At 39.0% G+C, this 20149-nt stretch overlaps 1 protein-coding gene across 1 annotated transcript in view; it reads right to left on the bottom strand.

Annotated features, from left to right (window-relative positions):
- SPON1 (spondin 1) overlaps positions 1 to 20149 on the bottom strand; it is a 268644-nt gene that overhangs the window by 184979 nt on the left and 63516 nt on the right. The window contains exon 3 of the mRNA XM_028517009.2: positions 4405 to 4538. Within this exon, the coding sequence (XP_028372810.1) occupies positions 4405 to 4538 (134 nt within the window). The remainder of the gene's footprint in view (positions 1 to 4404; positions 4539 to 20149) is intronic.

The following is a 20149-nucleotide window of genomic DNA, read 5'->3' as shown; positions in this document are numbered from 1 at the left end:
TTGCTTCTCCAGATACCTTCGTTGTCCTTCGACACCCTGGTCTTTGTCCGAGAGGGGAATCTATATGGACTATATTAATATCCCTGGGCTTCATCATCCTGGGAGTTGGGGCCAGGCCAAAGGGGCCAACTGGCAGAAAATCAGAGGAAAGGAGTGGGGTAGGAGCCTCTGCAACCTCAGGAGATTTGTTTCCCTTAACCAAAAGTCTCAGCTCCTCAGAGAGGATGGTCTTCTTTGCTCCGTCCTCTCTTTCCCCACCTTTGCTCTTCAGTTCTGAGTGGTAAAAGCTCCTCTCTCTCTCTGTTGTTGTGGTCACACCATTGTAAATAAACCCTTTGTTAAACTGACCCTTTGGCAACCTCACTTTGAGCTTGCCTCTAGTTTCTATTGGACTTATTTGAAGCATATCATTCACAAAACTAAGACCTAAATTTATTTTTAAATTTATGAAAATATTAAAACTATGGGAATATATTTATAATCATAGATACAGGAAGATCCTTTTTAAAATAGACACAAATCAAACTTCAAAAATGAAGGTGTGGATACACGTGATTGAAATCATAATTTCAATTTCTGGCAGATTAGATACCTATAAGCAAAGTTAAGAGAAAGGTGGAAAGAAATATTTAAAATGTATAACAAAGCCCTGGCTGGCATAGCTCAGTGGATTGAGTGCGGGCTGTGAACCAAAGTGTCGCAGGTTCGATTCCCAGTCAGGGTACATGCCTGGGTTGCAGGCCATGACCCCCAGCAACTGCACATTGATGTTTCTCTCTCTCTCTTTCTCCCTCCCTTCCCTCTCTAAAAATAAATAAAAATAAAGTCTTAAAAAATGTATAACAAAGTATTATTTCCTGGAACATATACAGATCAATTTTAAGTGCTATGTATAAAATATTTTTGCACATAAAAATATTTTATATAATTGTATATTTAACTACTTTAAAATCAATTTTAAAAAGCTGTGTCATTAGGAAAACAGATAAGAACACGAATAGGCATAGGAAACAGAAATGGAATATATGTGAAAAGATTACTATTATTAGTAATCAGGAAAATGCAAATTGAAATGAGATACTGATTTTAACTATCAGGTGGGCAGAACTTGAAAGATCGATAATATCAAGAGTTGCTGGTGAGTAAGGAAACAGGTTCTCTTGTTCATAATCAGGGAAAATGTTTTAAGTTGGCACAGTTTTGGGGGCAAAATCTGGCAATATCTATTAAAATTATAAATGTGTATCCATTAGATCCCATTTCTTGGCATCTACCAGGGATAAAAACTTGCATATTTGCTCAAAGAGGCATGTACAAGGGATGCACATCATAATATTATTTGTAACAGTAAAAAAATGGAAAACAATCTAAATGTCCTCCATCAACTATGGAATAATTAACACATTCCCATTATAGACTGTGTGCAACCGGTTCTCAAAAGCAGTTGATCTCTGTGTCCTAACCTGGGAATCTCTAACACATTTTAGTGAAGATGCATTCAAGTTCAGTACATCATGCAGACCATGACATCATTTGTGTAAATTTAAATTCCCACAAAAATGAAACTATGTTCTTTTATGTTTATTTATATGCATGCAAACATACAGATAAATCTAAAGAATAAACACCAAATTGATATCTTTGCTACTGTTGGGTAGGAAACTCTGAGACTCATTGGGGGCAATGTCAGGGATTTTTTTTCATTTTTTCTGCATTCTGTATTTCACTGTTTTCTTTGTGTCTGAAATTTTACAATGTGAATGTATTTACATCTTACCTATAAAATTGTTATTTCTTTCGTGAATAGTAGAAGCTCGTATTTCATTCCTTCAAAAGAAACCAAAAAAAAAAGGAAGAGCATGGGGTTTTAGAGTTGCATGGATGTGTGACTTTAAGAAACTTGTCTAATTCTTGGAGACCCAACTCTTCCCCTGTAAAATGGGGTAACTGTTGTGAAGATTAATGTAGATAAAGCCTGAGAGAAGTGCAGCTGAGTTCCTGGTACACAGAAAGTACTGGTTGACCCTTCCTTCTCCTCCATTTGGCACATGAGAACCTCAAGGCCAAGAACATGCCTCGGTTGCCTGTATATCCCGATGCCTGTGCAGATAGAAGCTCAGTCACATTTGTTGAAAGAATAAGGGAACGCACAGGCCACACTGGTTAACTGTTAATAAATAAACATATGTTCACATGTGTTTATCGTTAATGAATAAACAAGAGACGCCGTTCTGGCTTCCTCCAGGGAGATCAAAAGCTTCTGGTTTGTGAGAACAAGAAGTCAAAGAAAATCAGAAAAGTAGGCCAGAGAGATAAAAGTTCTGGAAGTGGGAAGACTCATCACATGGGTCTGATGTTTTCCAACTTTCTCTTTAGGCTCCAGGCTCTGTGGAGTGGTAGGGCCACCATGGGTACAAGAAAGCCAAACTGAGACGCTATGTTCAGGCTGGACTGGATATCCAGTCTGGATATCCAATTGGATATACTCTTGGACAATGGCCAGGCCATCTATGACAACAGATATCTGACCCCAGCCTTTGCAGCGACTGGCCCGGGAAGCCAAAGCACAACTTCCGAAAGCTATCAGACCCGAACATTCAGGACTTGGTCAATGCCAGCCAACTTCTCTAATTTTTGCCCCCACTGCCTCCTCTATTTTTGATTCAGGACCAACCAAAGAAACCTGAACACACTTTCCAAACCAGCTGCATAAGGTGCTTCACTTCCACTTAGCCACCTTCTGCTTCCCCACACAAACCACCTCCGATCAGCACGTACCTGCAGTCTTCTCCCTTTTTCACTATAAAGCTTTCCTGCTCCTCTGCCTGCATCTGAGTCTCTGCCAAGTGCCAGTGATGGCAGCTGACTCCCTTGATATATACCAAGCTCTGAACGAATAGTCTCTGCTTGTTCTCCTTTCAGTGTTTTTGTTTATTCCCAGAAGGTCTTCTTCCACATTTCAACTAGATACTAGATGCATGTTATATATTGGGCTTATATATAAAATATTTCATCTAAAATATTCTACTGCTAAATTTTTTAAAACAAATCTCCAATGTAAATTAATGCCAAGAGCTAAAGTTCTCAAAGAATCTGAACTAAAAAAGAAACAAATGATGCCCAGATAGCAGCAAAAGACAGGGCAAAGTCTGGACAGGGGACAGAGGTTTCCAAAGATTTCTGTGAGCTTTTTTCCATAAGTCAGGCACAACTGAATCCAAAACCTACAGGGAGTGGAGTGCATAGGTAAAATGCTTCTTTATTAGCCTCTCTATGGGGCTGGGCTGGAGTTAACTACAGTTGTAAGCCTGTCGAAATATCCACCTGCCAGAGGTACAGACAAGTGAACCAAATACAGGAATAAGGCCTTGGGTGATTGAAAGAAGAGGAAGGTGGTCGGGAAGGTCCCAGCTCCTACCTCCATAGGAAAATGACTTTTTCGATACTGGAATTGGAGCCCTGCTCACCTAACCATGACAATTTGCCTGTCTGAAATCCTAAAATTCTCACCATACTCTATGCAGTCTATAATCTATTTAAAATGTATTCCTATGTTTCCCAAACTGGTGAATGTCAATAGATGTCTCAGTAGAAAAGGAACTTTGCAGTCAAATAAGTTTGGGAAATGGTGGGGAGAACCAAGTCAAACATTTCATATTAGTAGGAGTTTGTAAAACCATCAGTATGCTAACATATGTTGTGAATTTGCAAGAAGAGGATAGAGTACATAGCATTTTCCAAACTTGTTTAACCACAGAGTTGATTTCTTGCCCACTTATTTATATCTATCTCCCCAAACATCACTGTATGGCATACAATTTTGGAGACATAGTTTTGAGATAATGCTACTTTTCGGAGGAAAACTATTAGCTGGTTAACACCTCCTACCATCTACTGTAACTCACCAAAAGGAAAATCAGGAGCCCCCTCCCCCCACCCAGGAAGTGGCACAAGAGGGCAATTTTGATGGGAGGAGGAAAAAAAAATAGGATCATAAAGGAAAGTCAGAGGCTAACAGAGGTTACAACTGGGTCTCAAGTCAACCTGGTGCAGATTAAGGATATTAGGTATCCCATTCCAGATGGAGAAAGTCAAAGATTATCCTCACCTGGTTAATAATTTCTCTTAACTAACCACAGTATCATTATCTCAAGGAAGGTAGAAAGTGGCCAGGAGAATCATTGTATTAGATGAAAATTGAGATTTGGGAGAATGATTTTTATATAGCACTTTACCAATAATGGCCCACAGTTCCATTTCTGAGTTGAGATAACAGAGGATGGAGAAATTATGCAGCTTGCCTGATGCCCCAGCAAAGCCACCTCCTTTCTGCAATACCATGAAGTCTTTGATGGACCCCAGGGAAGGGGAATGAAGTGTTAAAAGAATTCCATGCTCACTTACTTTAGAATGACACAGCCCGATCCTGCTGGCGGTGCTATCCAGAACACTTGGATGCGTGTCCTCCTCCGAGGGGTGCTTTCTGTGACTGCGACAGGGCAGTTACTCATAAACTGTGTTTCTTCTTCATCTATGATCTACGGAAAACCAGCGACACATAAACATATTAAAATGTGCTTCACTTTGGGAAGGCTCTTAAGTTTCCAAGTTGACACTTTCTTAATTTTATTTTTAAGCCTGTCATTTTGTGTTAGCAACTCTAGATCCCCAGACACCAGAATAGTGCCTGGGATAGAGTCCCAGCCAATGCTTGTTGAATTAACATGCCAGCAAGGGGCTGGCATATGTTCTGGGCTCTCTGGGATGAGGATCTTGGGTCAGCACTTTGAGGAACAGACCACCTGGTGATGATCTTGTTCATTCACTAAGATGAGGTATGTCCCACCTCAGGGAAGGAAGAGGAGAATGGGGAACAGGAAATCCAAAGCAAACACTCTCTATATACCATAGCTAGACTTTAAACTCAGCTAGTTTTATAGCTGGAAAATAAAATGTTAGAAGAAAACGCCCCTTTGGAGAAGTATCTCAGAGTACGTGAAGTTCCCCAGTTTCTGAGCACAGCTTACTTGTGCAATCTCTACTTTCTTAATGTGTGCATTCCAGTAGCGTTCTCCCACCTTAACCATCAAGGTTCCCAATGGCACTGCAAGAAAAGCTGGTAGCCATTCCCATTCCCTGAGGCTGCTTTCAGCATTTCTGCTGTTTGCATCTGGGTCTGCTGCCAGCACTTGCCTATCCATCTATTAGAACTGTAGACTATGGATCTTTGGGGGAATTGTCTAAATCCAATTGGTCTTAAGTGCTAACTCCAGTTGATTGGTAGTAGCTATGTCAGGAGTACTGTTAATACATTAATGGATAACATTTGAGTGTTTAGTACATGCCAAGCACTAAACTAAATGTTTATCTGAATTACTCATTTAATCTTCAAATATAACCTGATGAGAGAGATCATTATATGCATATTGTATTTCTTTTTATTGTTGTGCAATTACAGTTGTCCCCATTTCCCCCCAATTACTTTCCCGCACCCTACCTACTCCCACCTCCCACATTCAATTCTCCCCGCCCATTGTCTTTGTCCATGGGTCCTTTACACATGTTCTTTGACGACCCTTCTCCTTCTTTGCCTCATTATCCCACTATCCCTTCCCCTCTGGTTACCGTCAAAGCAAACACTCTCTATATACGGTAGCTAGACTTTAAACTTTAAACATTTGATCTTTATTTCCATGTCTCTGGTTATATTTTGCTCACTTGTTTGTTTAGTTAGTTATTTTCTTTAAAAAAAATTCCTCTTCTTAGCACAGCAGTTAAAAAAAATTAAGTCACCCAATTAGTTCATCATATGTTTTCATCACTGGACAAAACAAAGGCAGTCATCTATTACATTTTGTTTTTCTCTGTTTTCTTTATCCTACTCCCATTTCCCTCCTCTGTTCAACACTTACTCCTAAATATTTTATATATGTTCTTTAGAGTGTGTGTGTATTACTTACTTGAAGTTATATAGAATTGTTTTGTATTTTAATGTTTCTTTTACCTAACCTTATGCTTTCGGGATATGTTACTGTGTGTGAATGTAATTCATTGATTCTGTTGCCTAGTATGCACTGCATGCATAGACCACACGCTATCTACCCACTGTCCCAGCGAGGAGCGCTTAGCTGACTTCCAGCTCTTTGCCTCCAGAAACACTGCTGCAATAAAGATTCTCGTGCTGTTCTGCTTGTGAACACACATGAGAGCTTCTTAGCAATATAAACCATGTAGTGGGGTTGCTGGGTTGTTAGGTTGTGGGTATAATAATATTAATTTCACTAATTACTGCCAGGTTGTTCAGCAGAATGGTGATGCCTGCTTTTATTCTTCTAACTTGGCACAAGTGTTTCCATTTCCCCACATCCTCAACAATACTGTGATTGTTGGACTTTCTAATAGTTTCCCATTTGATACATGTACATTAGTATCTTGTTTTAATACTAGCAAATTTGAGCATCTCTTCACAAATTTTTCAGGTTTGTCCTTCTGTGAACTGCCTACTTAGAAACTTTATCAGTGGATTTTTCTGACTTTTTCTTGCTAATTTGTAGGACTTTCTAGATATGAGTCCTTCATTATTTACAAATATATTTCTGTTCCTCAGGAGTTTATCTTATCTTTAGAATTCTTTGTTTAATGGAACTCAATTAATTTTTCATGTAGCCAAATTCATCAATTTCTCTCCTATGGTTTGCACTTTTTAAGTTTTGTTCAAAAACTGAGATCTCAAAGGTATTCTCCAATATTTTTTTCCATTTGCTTTATAGTTTTACCTTTCACATTTAAGTCTTCAATCCTTTTGGAATACATTTTTTAAATGTGATAGAGTAGGGACCCAACTCTATTTTCTCCATATTGTAAGCTACTTTAAAAAATTAATAATTTTTTTAAAGAGCAGTTTTAAGTTTATAGCAAATTTGAGCAGAAATGAGAGTTCCCACATACTTCCTGCCCCCACACATGCACAACTTCCTACATTATCAATATCTAGCACCAGAATGGCACATTTGTTACAATACGTGAACCTACATTCACACGTTCTTGCTACTCAAAGTCTGTAGTTTATTTTAGGCTTCACTCTAGGTGTTGTACATTCTAATGGCTTTGACAAATGTATAGTGACATGTATCTATCATTATGGCATTGCACATTGTAGTATTGTACTGAACATCACTGCCTTAAAACTCCTCTGGGCTCTACCAATTCTCCTTTATCTGTCTCCCACCTCAAAACTTGGCAACGATTAAACTTTTAATAGAATCACTTATTAGTTCCAGGAGGGTTTTTTGCCATTTTTCCAGATTTTCCTATATATTTCATATTGTTTATGAACAAAGACAGTTTTATTTCTTCCTGCCCAACCTATGTATCTTTTACTTTCTTTTGTCTTATTGGATTAGGCAGCACTTCCAGTATGATGTTGATCTCAACAGGAAAACTTCAAGTTCCTTTCTAGTAAGTATGAAACAGCTATAGGCTATTTTTTTTTGTAAATGTTCTTTTTACATTTACAACAAGCTGAGGGCATTCCTCTCCATTTTTGAGAATTTTTAACATGAATGAATGTATATTGGATTTTGTTAAATGCTCTTTCTGCATCCATTGATAAGATGATGTGATTTTTCTTCTTTAGACTGTTGCTGTGATAGATTACATTTATTAGCTTTTAAATGTTGAAACAGCTTTGCGTATTGGGATAAATCCCACTTGGTTGGGTATACAATTCTTACGTATTGTTGGATTCAATTAGCTAATATTTTTTGAGAATTTTTGCATCTATGTTCATGAGAGATATGGGTCTGTGCTTTTCTTGCAAAGCATTTGTTTGGTTTTAGTATTAGGGTGATGCTGGCTTCATAAAATGAGTTAGAAAGTAGATAATTGGTATACTTTCTTCCTTAAATGTTTGATAAAATTCACTAGTGAACCCTGGTGCTTTCTGTTTTGTAAGGTTATAATTATTGATTCAATTTCTTTATTAAATATGTGCTTATTTAGACTGTGTATTTCTTCTTGTGTGAGTTTTAGCAGATTGTGTTTTTTAAGGACTTTAACAATTTCATCTAGGTTATCAAATATGTGGGCATAGAGTTGTTCATAATACTCCTTTATTATTTCTTAGTGTCCAGAGACTTTGGGGTGATGTCTTTTCTTTCATTTCTGATATTAGTAATATGTTTCTTTTCTGTTTTTTTCTTAGTCTAACTAGAGGCTTATGGGTTTTACTTATCTTTTTAAAGAGCCAGCTTTTGTTTTTGTTGATTTTCTCTAGTTGATATCTTGTTTTCAATTTCATTGATTTCTGCTCTAATTTTTATTATTTTTTTCTTCTGCTTACTTTGAATGTAATTTGATTTTCTTTCTCTAGTTTCCTAAAGTGGAAGGAAACTTAGATTATTAATTTTAGATATTTCTTCTATTCTGATATGTACATTCAATGATATAAATTTTCCTCCAAAAAGTGGTTTTGCAGCATTCCACAAATTTTGATAAGCTGTATTTTCATTTTCATTTAGTTCAATATATTTTAAAAATTAGCTTGAAGTTTCTTCATTGATACATGTGATAAAAATATGTTGCTTAATCTCCAAGTATGTATTTGAAGATTTTCTAGCTATCTTTCTGTTATTGATCTCTAGTTTAATTTCATGGTGGTCTGAGAGCAGTTAGTATGTGCATTCTATCCTTTTCAACTTAAGATTTGTTTCATGAACCAGAATGCAGTCTATGTTGGTGAATGTTCCATGTGAGCTTAAGAAGGACATGTAATCTATTGTCGTTGGATGGAGTAGTCTATAGATGTCAACTACATCCAGTTGATTGATGGCATGGTTGAGTTCAAGTATGTCCTTACTGATATGCTGCCAGTTGCATCTGTCCATTTATAATAGGTGTTGAAGTCTCCAACTATAAAAGTGGATTCATCTATTTGTCCTTGCATTTCTATTAGTTTTTACCTCTTGTATTTTGACACTTTGTTGTTCAGCACATACACATTAAGGATTGTTATATCTTCTTGAACTATTGAGCCCTTTATCATTATGTAATGCTCCTCTTTATCCCTGCTAAATTTCCTTGTTCTAAAGTCTGCTGTGTCTGAAAGTAATACAGCTATTCCTGTTTTCTTTTGATTAGTGTTAGCATTGTATATCTTTCTCCATCATTCTACTTTTAATCTATATATGGCTTTATATTCAACATGAGTTTCTTATAAACAACACATAGTTGGGTCTTGATTTTTTATTCACTCTGAAAACCTGACTTTTAATTGGTGTATTTAGACCATTGACATTTAAGGTGATTCTTGATTATAGTTGGATTAATACTTGCCATGTTTGCTCTTGTTCTCTGCCCTTGTTCTTTGTTCCTATTTTTGTCTTCCAACATTTTCTGCCTTCTATGTTTTTTAAAAAATATATTTTATTGATTATACTATTTACAGTTGTCCCAATTTTTTTAAGTATTTCTATTTTTTAAAAGATTTTATTTATTATTTTTAGAGAGGGAAGGGAGGGAGAAAGAGAGAGAGAGAGAAACATCAATGTGCGGTTGCTGGGGGCCATGGCCTGCAACCCAGGCATGTACCCTGACTGGGAATCGAACCTGCGACACTTTGGTTCACAGCCCGAGCTCAATCCACTGAGCTATGCCAGCCAGGGCACAGTTTGTCCCAAATTTTTCCCCTTGGCTCCTTTCTATCTGGTACCTCTATTCTCTCCAGCAATCTCTGCTTTAGTTCATGTCCATGGGTCATGTATATAAGTTTTTTGGCTACGCCATTACTTGTACTGTTCTTAACATCCCCTGTCTATTCTGTACCTACCGATTTGTGCTTCTTAATCTCTGCCCTTTCCTCTCATTTCCCCTTTCCCCCTCCCAACTTGGGGATAACCCTTGAAATGATATCCATATCTATGATCCCATTCCTGTTCTGCTTGTTTGCTTAGTTGTTATTTGGATTCAATTATCAATAGTTGTGAATTTATTGCCATTTTAATCTTCATCATTTTGATCTTCTTTTTCTTAAATAAGTCCCTTTAACATTTCATGTAATAATTCTTGGTGATGATGAACTCCTTTAGTTTTACCTTATCTGGGAAGCACTTTATCGACCCTTCCATTCTAAATGATTGCTTTTTGGATTAAGTAATTTAGTTTGTAGGTCCTTGCTTTCATCACTTTGAATACTTCCTGCCAGTCTCTCTAGCCTGCAAAGTTTTTTTAAGAAATCACTGATAGTCTCATGGGAACTCCTTTGTAGGTAACTCTCTCATTTCCTCTTGCTGTTTTTAAGATTCTCTCTTATCTTTAAACTTTTGCATTTTAATTATGACATGTGTTGGTGTGGTTCTCTTTGGGTCTCTCTTGTTTGGGACTCTCTGTGCTTCCTGGACTCTTTCCTTCACCAAATTAGGGAAGCTTTCTTTCCTTGTTTTTTTTTTTTTTTTTCAAATAAGTTTTCAATTCTTGTTCTTCCTCTTCTTTTTCTGGCACTCTTATGATTCAGATGTTGGTATGTTTAAAGATGTCCCAGAGGTTCCTAAGCCTCTTCTCATTTTTTAAAATTCTTATTTCTCCTGCTGTTCTGATTGAATGCTTTTTCCTTCCTTGTGTTCCAAATCGTTGATTTGATTCTTGGCTTCATCCTCTCCACTGTTGGTTCCCTGTAGATTTTCTTTATTTCACTTAGTGTAATCTCATTTCTTCCTGAGTCTTTTTTATGCTGTTGAAGTATTCAGTGAGTTCCTGGAGCTTCCTGATAACCAGTGTTTTGAACTCTGTATCTGATAGGTTGCTTATCTCCATTCCATTTAGTTCTTTTTCTGGAGTTTTGTTCTGTTTGTTCATCTGGGCCATATTTCTTTGTCTCCTCATTTTGGCAGCCTCGCTATGTTTGTTTCTGTGTATTTAGGTAGAGCTGCTTTGACTCCCTGTCTTAGTACACCTGTTAAGTTATATGGGATGGAGCCTTAGGTAATTGCCAGGGCAGGCCAATCGGGTTCACCGTTCTGTTGCTCTGTGTGGGGCAGGGCTTACAGAAGGGACAATGCTGGTGCCTGCCCTCTGGAGTTTTGCTAGGGAAGAAGCTGTCTCCCCACTTGTACTTCACTGTGTCCCCATAAGCCACTGGTGCCCTTCCAGCTGTTGCCCTAGTGTTGAATCCCTGAGGAGGTGGGTTTGCATGAGTCCTAAGTCCACTGTGAGCCCTTTAAGAGGATTCAGTTTCTTCCACCACACCAACACCCATTGGTTTTTACAGCCCCATTTATGGGGACTCATCTTTCTGGAGTTGGACTCTGGGCTGGGTAGTCTGGCCTGGGGCTGGGATTCCTTACCCCTAAGGAATCCCTCCTGTTTTTATCCACCACTCATAGATGTTGGGATCAGCCATTCTGTCCACATGCTTCTCTGAGCCACTCCAAGTCTCCATGCCTTTCTGGACCTCTTCATGTCTCTGCCCTTCCTACCTGTCTGGATGAATGTGGCTTCTTTAAATTCTTGGTCGTTGGGCTTTCAAACAGCTCGATTATCTGACAGTTCTGGATGCTATTTGTTTTGTAGTGTAGCTATATATTTTGCTACAGGTGTGCGCAGAGGTGAGCATGTTTACCTACACCTCCATCTTGACCTCAAGTCTGCCTTCTGTAGTTTTACCTGAGCTTTTCATATGATTCTATTTCTCTCCTTTCTTAGAATACCAATAATACTTTTTCTTTTTTTTAGTGGCTGTCCTAGAATTTGCCTTACAATATATATTTACAACTAACCCAAGTCTACTTGCAAATGACACTATATTGCTTCACGATAGTGCAAATACCTTATAATATGAAAATATTATTAATTTTCCATCCTGTTCACTGTATTATTGTCATTTATTTCACTTATACATAAGCATATATGAGCATATTTATAGCTGTAAGTATACAAAACTGAATACATTATTATTTTGAGCAAACTGTTACCTGTTCAATTAGCTAAGAATAAGAAAGTTAAAAGTTTTCACTTACCTTCACTTATTCCTTCTTTGATGCACTTCTTTTTTGTGTGAAGATCTGAGTTTCTGACCTATATATTTCTTTCTCACTAAAGAGCTTTAAACATTCCTTGCAAGGCAGGGCTACTGGCAACAGAGTCCCTCATTTTTCTTTGTCTGGATAAGTCCTTTATTCCTCCTCACTTTGAATAGTAACTTTTCAGGGTACAGAATTCTAAGTTGATGGTTTTTTTCTCTCAGCACTTTAAATTATTCACTCCACTCTTTTTGCTTGTATGATTTTTTAAGAAAAGTTGGATATAATTTTTATTTGTCCTCTAAAATAAGGGTGTTTTCCCCCTCTGGCTTCTTTCAGGACTTTTCTTATCTCTGATTTTCTGTAGTTTAAAAATGACATGCTTAGATGTAGTGTTTTTGACACTCTCTTTCTTGGTATTCTCCTGGGCTTCCTGGATTTAGAGTTGGTGTCTGATATTAAGTTGAGAAAATTGTGTGTTATTGTTTCAAATATTTCTTCTGTTTTTACTCTCTCTTTCTTTCCTGGGATTCACATTATGCATATGTTATACCTTTTCTAGCTGTCCCACAGTCCTTTGATATTTTGCTGTTTTTTTTTTTTTTTTTTTTGTCTTTGTCCTGTTGCTTTACAGTCTTAGAGGTTTCTGTGGATATATCCTCAAACTCAGAGATTCTTCAGCTGTGTCCAGTCTACTAATAAGCCCATCAAAGGCATTCTTCATTTCTGTTAAAGTGTTTTTTTTTCCGTCTAGTATTTCTTTTTGCTTTTTTCTTAGGATTTCCATCTCTCTGCTTACATCACCCATCTGTTCTTGCATGCTGTCTACTATATCCACTAGAGCCTGTAGGATATTAATCACAGCTGTTTTAAATTCCTAGTCTGATAACTCCAACACTCTTGCCCTGTCTGGTACTGATGCTTTCTCTGTCTTTTCAAATTGTTTTTTTCCCTAGTAGGAGGCCTTTTAATTTTTTGTTCACATGTGGACATGATATACTGGCTGAAAGGAACTCAGGTAAACAGGGATTTAGTAATGTGGTGGTAAGGTGTGTGCTTTTGGGGGGCCCTTCTATTTTCCTGTTGTTAGGTCTTTGTCTTCTGGTGACGTGGGCTCCTGGATTGCAAACTTCACACCACTGCTTAGTTTTTTCTCCTCCTTAGATTAGATAGGGTGGCTGGAGGGGGCTGAAGTTGAATGCCCCCCCCTCCCGTAGATTAGGCTCTGAAAAACAGTTTGTCCTGAGGGCAAGTCTTGCTAAGAACAGAATGCTCTGGTACATTAAAAATGGTTCTTTTCTCCTCCCCTGCCAGAAGTGTATACAAGGGAATTTTTCTCTGATGTTCACTGTGAGGACAGACCTGGTAGAGCTCACATAGTTTTGCTCCCCTCCCCAGTTCACCAAATGGGTGCCCCAGCATGCTTTAGATCTTCAGTTGTCAACACTGAGCCTTTAGCAACCTATCAGCCCCCCTCAGGTGTTCCTACCCTGGCATGTGGAGGTTCGGTCTGGTAAGCTGTGATTTCCTGTGTCCTCCTGTCTGTCTCTCTGATTTTGAGGGTTGTGGTGTGTCCCGTGATGGATATCAGAAGAGTTGTTGAATTATTTCCCAGTCTATTTGTACTTATACTTATTGTTAGGGGGGGGGGGCAACCTCAAGCTCCTTACATGTGGGATGGGACACCAGAAGCCCATGCTGTGACCTACTTTTATTACTACTTAATCTATTTCCCTCACTTTTTTGTGGTGCTCCATCTCTCATATATAGAGTGATGATGTGATGTACTGTCAAATGAGGTTAGAAGGGGTTGTTATTGATAATTGTTCTGGAACAACAGGCAAAACTGAGACTTTCTCTGGCAAATGGGACATATGTTCAATGTAATCACATGCCAGGTTCCTAAAAACTCATGCTGTTTCTGGTAGTTAATATTTAGAAGGGCAAGGCCCTCTTCCTTTCTCTTCTTTATCAACATCGAGTTATCTCTTTATGGATGTTCATTTTTCATCTATGGTACAAATACTCTAATAGGGGTGTCCAACCTTTTGGCATCTCTGGGCCACACTGGAAGAAGAGTTTTCTTGGTCACACATTAAATACACAAACACTAGTGGAAAAAAAGGTTTTAAATAAATTTATGATTTTGTGTTGGGCCACATTCATAGGCATCCTGGGCCACACTCAGTCTGTAGGCTGAAGGGTGGTCTGTAGGCTGCAGGTTGGACACCCTTGCATCTAAAAGCTCCGTTATCTCTCTGTCATTCATCTTCCCGATGTGACAAAATCCCAAATCTAGATGGACTTCTCACACCTGAGCAGAATGGTGCTGCTGGGCAAAACCTGTGACAAGGCTGATTGTCTCCTATATTGATAGAGTCCTAGCCTCAAGTGTGCCCTGCTATGGTGCTGTACGTATCTAGCTAACTGTTATTTTCCCACTCTTGACAATGATAATTTCAAGTCTTCCCAATTCTTCCCAAACCTCTTATTGTATTACTTTGCCTGTTACGTTACAGAGAAAGAAAAGAAAAACAGAGGTTATCAGGTATAGAGGATCTCATTTTCCCATCTGCAGCCACCCTGACCTTCATTCCTGTTTTAACAGAGGAGCCTTACTTTGCTCACATCTCTGCTTTGGTCCCATCCCTTCTTCCTGACTCAAACAATTTCCCCTGTTTTCCCCATATTCAAGTTTTGCCCCCAACTGAATCATTCCCATTAGCCTTTGAAGCACATTTGAGTCTCTGCATTTAAAAATTAAGAGATACAATTAACACCTAATTCCCTTTTGCTTATGGTGGTATCTCTCTTTTCTCCACCACAATGAAATTATTTGAAGGAGTTGGCTATACTTACTGTCCTCACTTCACCTCCCAATCATTCTCAATCCAATCCCAGGTGTTTGGAGACATATCACACTACCAAAACAGCTCTACCTGAGGTAATCCTTGGTTTCTGCAATGCTTAACCCAACAGATACTATGTAATCCTTCTTCAAAGACTCCCCTCCCTTGGTTTCTATGCCATAGCTCCTCACTGCCCTCTTCTCCCACTTCAACTTTCTTGTCCTCTGTTTCTCAACTTTCTTTGGCTGCTCAACCTACTCTACTTTTTAATCCATACCCGAGGACATGCTTATTGATTTTAAAGAGAGAGAAAGTGGGTGGGGAGAGAGAAAAACATTGATCAGTTGCTCAGTTGCCTCCTGCATGAGCCCCGACCAGGGGTTGAACCTGCAACCTATGTATGTGCCTGATGGGGATCTAACTTGCAATCTTTTTTTCATATACAGGACGATGCTCCAACCAACTGAGCCACTTGCCAGGGCTCCACTGGCTTTTAAATTTGAAGTTTCTCAAATCTCAGTCCTAAGCCCTCTCTTGTTCTGATTTTATTATCTCTCTGTAGGTGACCTCATTCAGCTCATGCTTTAATTACTACCTCTGTGTACATAATTAAAAAATTTATATTGTGTTTCTAGTCTTGGTGGTTTCTCTGAGCTCCAGGCATGGATCACCGACCTTCTATATTCTACTTGCATTTCCTCGTGGATTAAAAACACCCCCAATGCACTTTGTCAACAATTTAGCCATCTTCCCTCTAACCTGGTCCTATTCCAATTGTACAAGTCAGAAATGTTGGAAGTCATCCTTGGCTCGTCCCTCTCTCTCATGCTTTGTAGCCAAATGCTATCCATTTTACTTTCCAAATATCTCTGGAATTCCTACTATCATCCCTACTGGATCCTAGACTAAGCTATATCATTTTTAATCTAAAACAATATGAAATTATCCTGACTAGTCTTTGTACTTCCTCTCTTGCCTTTCTTCAGTTTGCTCTCTATACTGCAAGCCAGAGTGATCTTTTAAAAACACAAATGTAATTATAATATCTCCCTTTTTAGAACAATTCCACATCTCTTTATTGTTTCCAGAATCATGACTGAATCCTAACCAGAGCTGAGCCCCTGCCTTCCTACCTCGAGTCTCATTGTGCTGCCTCCTCATTTTCCACAATTGGCTGTGCTGGTCTTGTTTTCTTCTGCCAAAGCTTAGTCAATTCCTATTTTTCTTCCCTCCCTTCTTTTCTTCTTCCCTTCCTCCATTGCTTTCCTCCACCTCAGCTCACTTTTCTCTGAAGAGCCTTCCCTGTCTTCTTTCACTCTGGCAATTCCCCTTCCTTATATTTTCCCATAGACTCATTGCTCTCCTTTCATTCAGACTTTTTATCAGTCTTTTAATTTTATATGCACTTGTTTGATTCCTTGATTAATATTTACTTCTCTAACAATCTGTAAGCTACATGAGGACTGTACTATATCTTGGTGTTTTCCTTCATTGTTTCTTCAGCACTTAGCACAGGGTCTGGTACATAAAGGTGTGCACTGAAGAAGGAGGTGTGTACTTGCCCCCATCCCTTTGGTTGCAAGATTCCTGTCTCTAGTCTTGACTGCACTGTTTGCTCCAGCTCCCTTAATTAGACAACTCCCTGGACATCCTTCTGACTTTGGACTTTGTATTCCTAGATAGTTATTAATAGCTTTGATAATAATAATAGCTAGATCTTTTGAGCAGTTATCTGTTGGTCAAGGACTCTACATATGTTATTTTCACTCCCCTCAAATATTATTCAGCCTGTCCTTAAAGAATACCCATCTACTGTGATGCAAATGGGTTCAATAATCTGTCCAGGTCACAGTGGCAGAGTCAGGAATTAACCTCAGTGCTAGCTGGCTCTAATGCCTGTGCTCTTTTCCTTATACCACAGTCCCTCCTAAAAGTGTCATTCCCATGTTAGGTAGCCAGGCTGAGTCCCATAGAACCACATATACTGGGCCAATCAGACCCCAACAACTAAACACCCCACTCCAACAGACACACATGCATATTTGGTAAATGTAAATAGTACTTTTGTTTCATATTTTCTTGATGAGTACTTAGATTTCCTTCTGCAGCTTTGTTGGCGGGGTGGATTTCCAAACAATATGATTTTCCTAGACTTGAACAGTTGGGTTCAACAACTCCCTTTATAGAGTCACAGAGAACTTTCACAGGTACCTTTGATCCTGAACCTTTAAAAGTCTTGGGAGCGTTCTGGGTGACTGAATGGGAAACCTAAAGAGAACTAATGTTTAATTAACACCTGCTATGGGCCAAGTACTTAATGTGGTCACATCATTGAATTCTTGATAGGAATAATTATTACCATTTTACAGATAAGAAAATGAAGCTCAAAGTAATCTGGTCTGGATTCTGACCCAGGGCTGTCGGAAGCCAAAGCCTGTGCTCTTCCAAGTGGGCAACGATCCCAGTGAGCAATAAGACTCAGACCCTTGGCCCAGAACTGAAACCAAGAAGAATGTTTTCCAAACCATAAAACCTCCTCAGGTAAATACAGTTGTTTATCCACAACCTCCGATGCCAGATGGTAATTAAGTATTGAACAGAAGGGGTTGTTTCCTCCCATTCAGGGAATGCTTCCAAAGTTGTTTGCTTTTCAGAAAATATCAGCTTCTTTACACAAGCTTTGGTCCTATCAGAACCTGTTCTTTTGTCTTTCCCCAACCCCTAAACGTCTCCACATTTGTCAGGGTATAGAGTAGACTCATGGTGTTAGCCACCAACTAAATGAAGCTCCCTTAAAAAGCCTTCACCAACCATTTCAATCCATGGTTTCTTTTTTGAGTACCTGAGGCCAGAAAATTAAAACATTACAGTAGCGGGTTTATGTCTAGTCATAGACATAAGAAGTATGGGTTGATTTTACTTCCTCTCTGTGCTTATTGTATTTTCTAAATTTTCTGCAATAATGATGCATTACTTTAAATGAAGAGGTTTCTAATTTTTTTGAAGAACCTCATAACAACAGTCCATGGGTAACATTTCCATTTTTTAGATACAGGCTGAAATAAACATCTCAAGTTAAGTTTAAGTTTAAAGTCACTTGTGGGAGATTTGCTGATCAAGCAGGCTGTTTAACTCCCTGCAAGAGATATAATTTAATGACCTGTAGCTGTAACTGGTCCCCATCCCATCAGATGAGATAGCCAGGTAAGCCAGGTAAGACCCAGGTTTAGACAGGTGGACAAGGTTTGATTTCCAGAATTCTTGGCAACCTGTAGTTCAGGCAACTGGTTGGGCATCTGGTCACAAACAAGCCTTTTCAAGTATTAGGCTTTTCCAGGGACGTTCTAAGCTACCTCATCAGCACAACTTTAAAGGCTTCCAAAACTCTTCATTGGTCACAATCTTAGTCCTAAATCACACACCAAACCTATTTTGAAAGCTGCATCATGACCTACCTTTACCCTGGTGTTTTACTTTCCCTTCATCCTGTTTATGGCCTCACTTTCTTTAGATTTGAATACACAATACTTCCCTGAATCTAATCTTGGCTCCCCTCCTCAACTCTGGTCTGGATTTTCTCTCCTGATAAGTTATCTCACCCTTTCTGGTCCAACAGACATAGCCTCAGGAGATGAATCTAAACAGCATTCCCAGATGAAGTCATAAGCATTGTAAAAAATGTGTGGACTGTGAGAGTCAGACATCTAGGAGACTGCTGTGTAGAAACCCATGTAGGTGGCCTCTTGGACATTTGTTCAGGAAACAAGAGCCACAGACATAGAGATCAGGACTAGTGCTCAGGGTCAGGGCTCCAGGTCCCACATGAGGACTGAAGGTAAGTCATTAATTGTAAAAGAACATGAAATGGCATCCACAACAGGAAACTGGGCCCATGAACATGGGCTTGCAGCACAGTTGGCAGGAGAGGGTAGGTTTGGAAACCTGGGCCTTGGGATTAGAAGGGATTTCTGCTGATGGGATGTGTGAGGTGAGTAAGAGAGCAACTCAGGAGTGCAGGGGTCAGTGCAGGGCACCATGACCAAGGGTGCTTAAGGAGGAGGACCAAAGTTTTGCCATACAACATATGGCACTTTGAATATTGATTTTAAGATGGTTATTTATTTATTTATTTTTAAATCCTCACCTGAGGACATTTTTTTCATTGTTTTTCAGAGAGAGGAGAGAGAGAGAGAGAGAGAGAGAGAGAGAGAGAGAGAAACATCGATTGGTTGCCTTCCATACATACCCACCAGGGATTGAACCACTACCCTAGCTATATGCTTTGACCAAGAATTACACCTGCAACCTTTCAGTTATAGATGAATGCTCCAACCAACTAAGCCTCACAAGCCAGGGCTAACATGGTTATTTTCAAAAACAAAGAATCAGGAAAAAACCTTTGACTCCTTCCTAACTGCCTAAAAGGAATTTAAATAGTGGACCCATTCCAAGAAAGGAGAGATTACCATAGATAACTATAGTTTAACATAAACTCCTGTGTGAATGACAGAGAGAAATCTAGCAAGGTTCATTTGTCCAAAGTCCTCTCTGTGTTCATTGTTAAAGATGGCCCAGCAAACATTTATTTACTAGACATTTGCTTTTCATCTCTATGTGAATTGCCTTCCTGCCCTTTGAAATCCCAAACCACAACCCATGCCCCCACCCCTATACCCCACCAAGACACACACATCACACTTTTCTCCTTAGCTCCAGATGGCATATGAATCTCACTTTCCAATGCCTCCTGGGTCTCGTAGTCTTATGGCAAATCCTCTGAATGTACATTCATAATGAACTTGGAACATTTCTCCTTTCATCTGTCTCATGTTAATTTGATTATAGCCCACCAGAAGAACTTAGAAGGATGGAGGGAAAGTTAGTTTTTCATGTCCCCAACACCTATCAGAAATAGTGTGTGATAACCTACAACTGGAGACAGTGGCTGCTTAAGTTCTTTTTGGTCTGGATAGTGGGTAGGCTGAGTCTGAAGGAGAGAACATCAGTGTCTGAACACAGATTGTTGAGTCAGAGAGTGTAGGGGACGTTATAGCTCTGGGGTGGAGAATGGGGGAAGATGTGGTTCTACGGCATCATCTCATACATATTTCTTCTCTAGAGGTTTGTGATTAGATAAAACAGAAAGTGCATGAATGTTTGAGTCAGGTAGGTTTGAATTAAATCTTGGCTCTGTCCATTTTCCAGTTGTATGACTTTGGCTAAGGTCATTTGACCTGTCTGAGTTTGTTTTCCCATCTGCAAACAAAGATAATAGTACCCATCTTG

The sequence above is a fragment of the Phyllostomus discolor genome, chromosome 6 (assembly GCF_004126475.2).
Source record: "Phyllostomus discolor isolate MPI-MPIP mPhyDis1 chromosome 6, mPhyDis1.pri.v3, whole genome shotgun sequence".
Classification (NCBI taxonomy): domain Eukaryota; kingdom Metazoa; phylum Chordata; class Mammalia; order Chiroptera; family Phyllostomidae; genus Phyllostomus; species Phyllostomus discolor.
The sequence above is the reverse complement of the archived record's forward strand: the minus strand, read 5'-3'. Positions and strand labels throughout refer to the sequence as shown.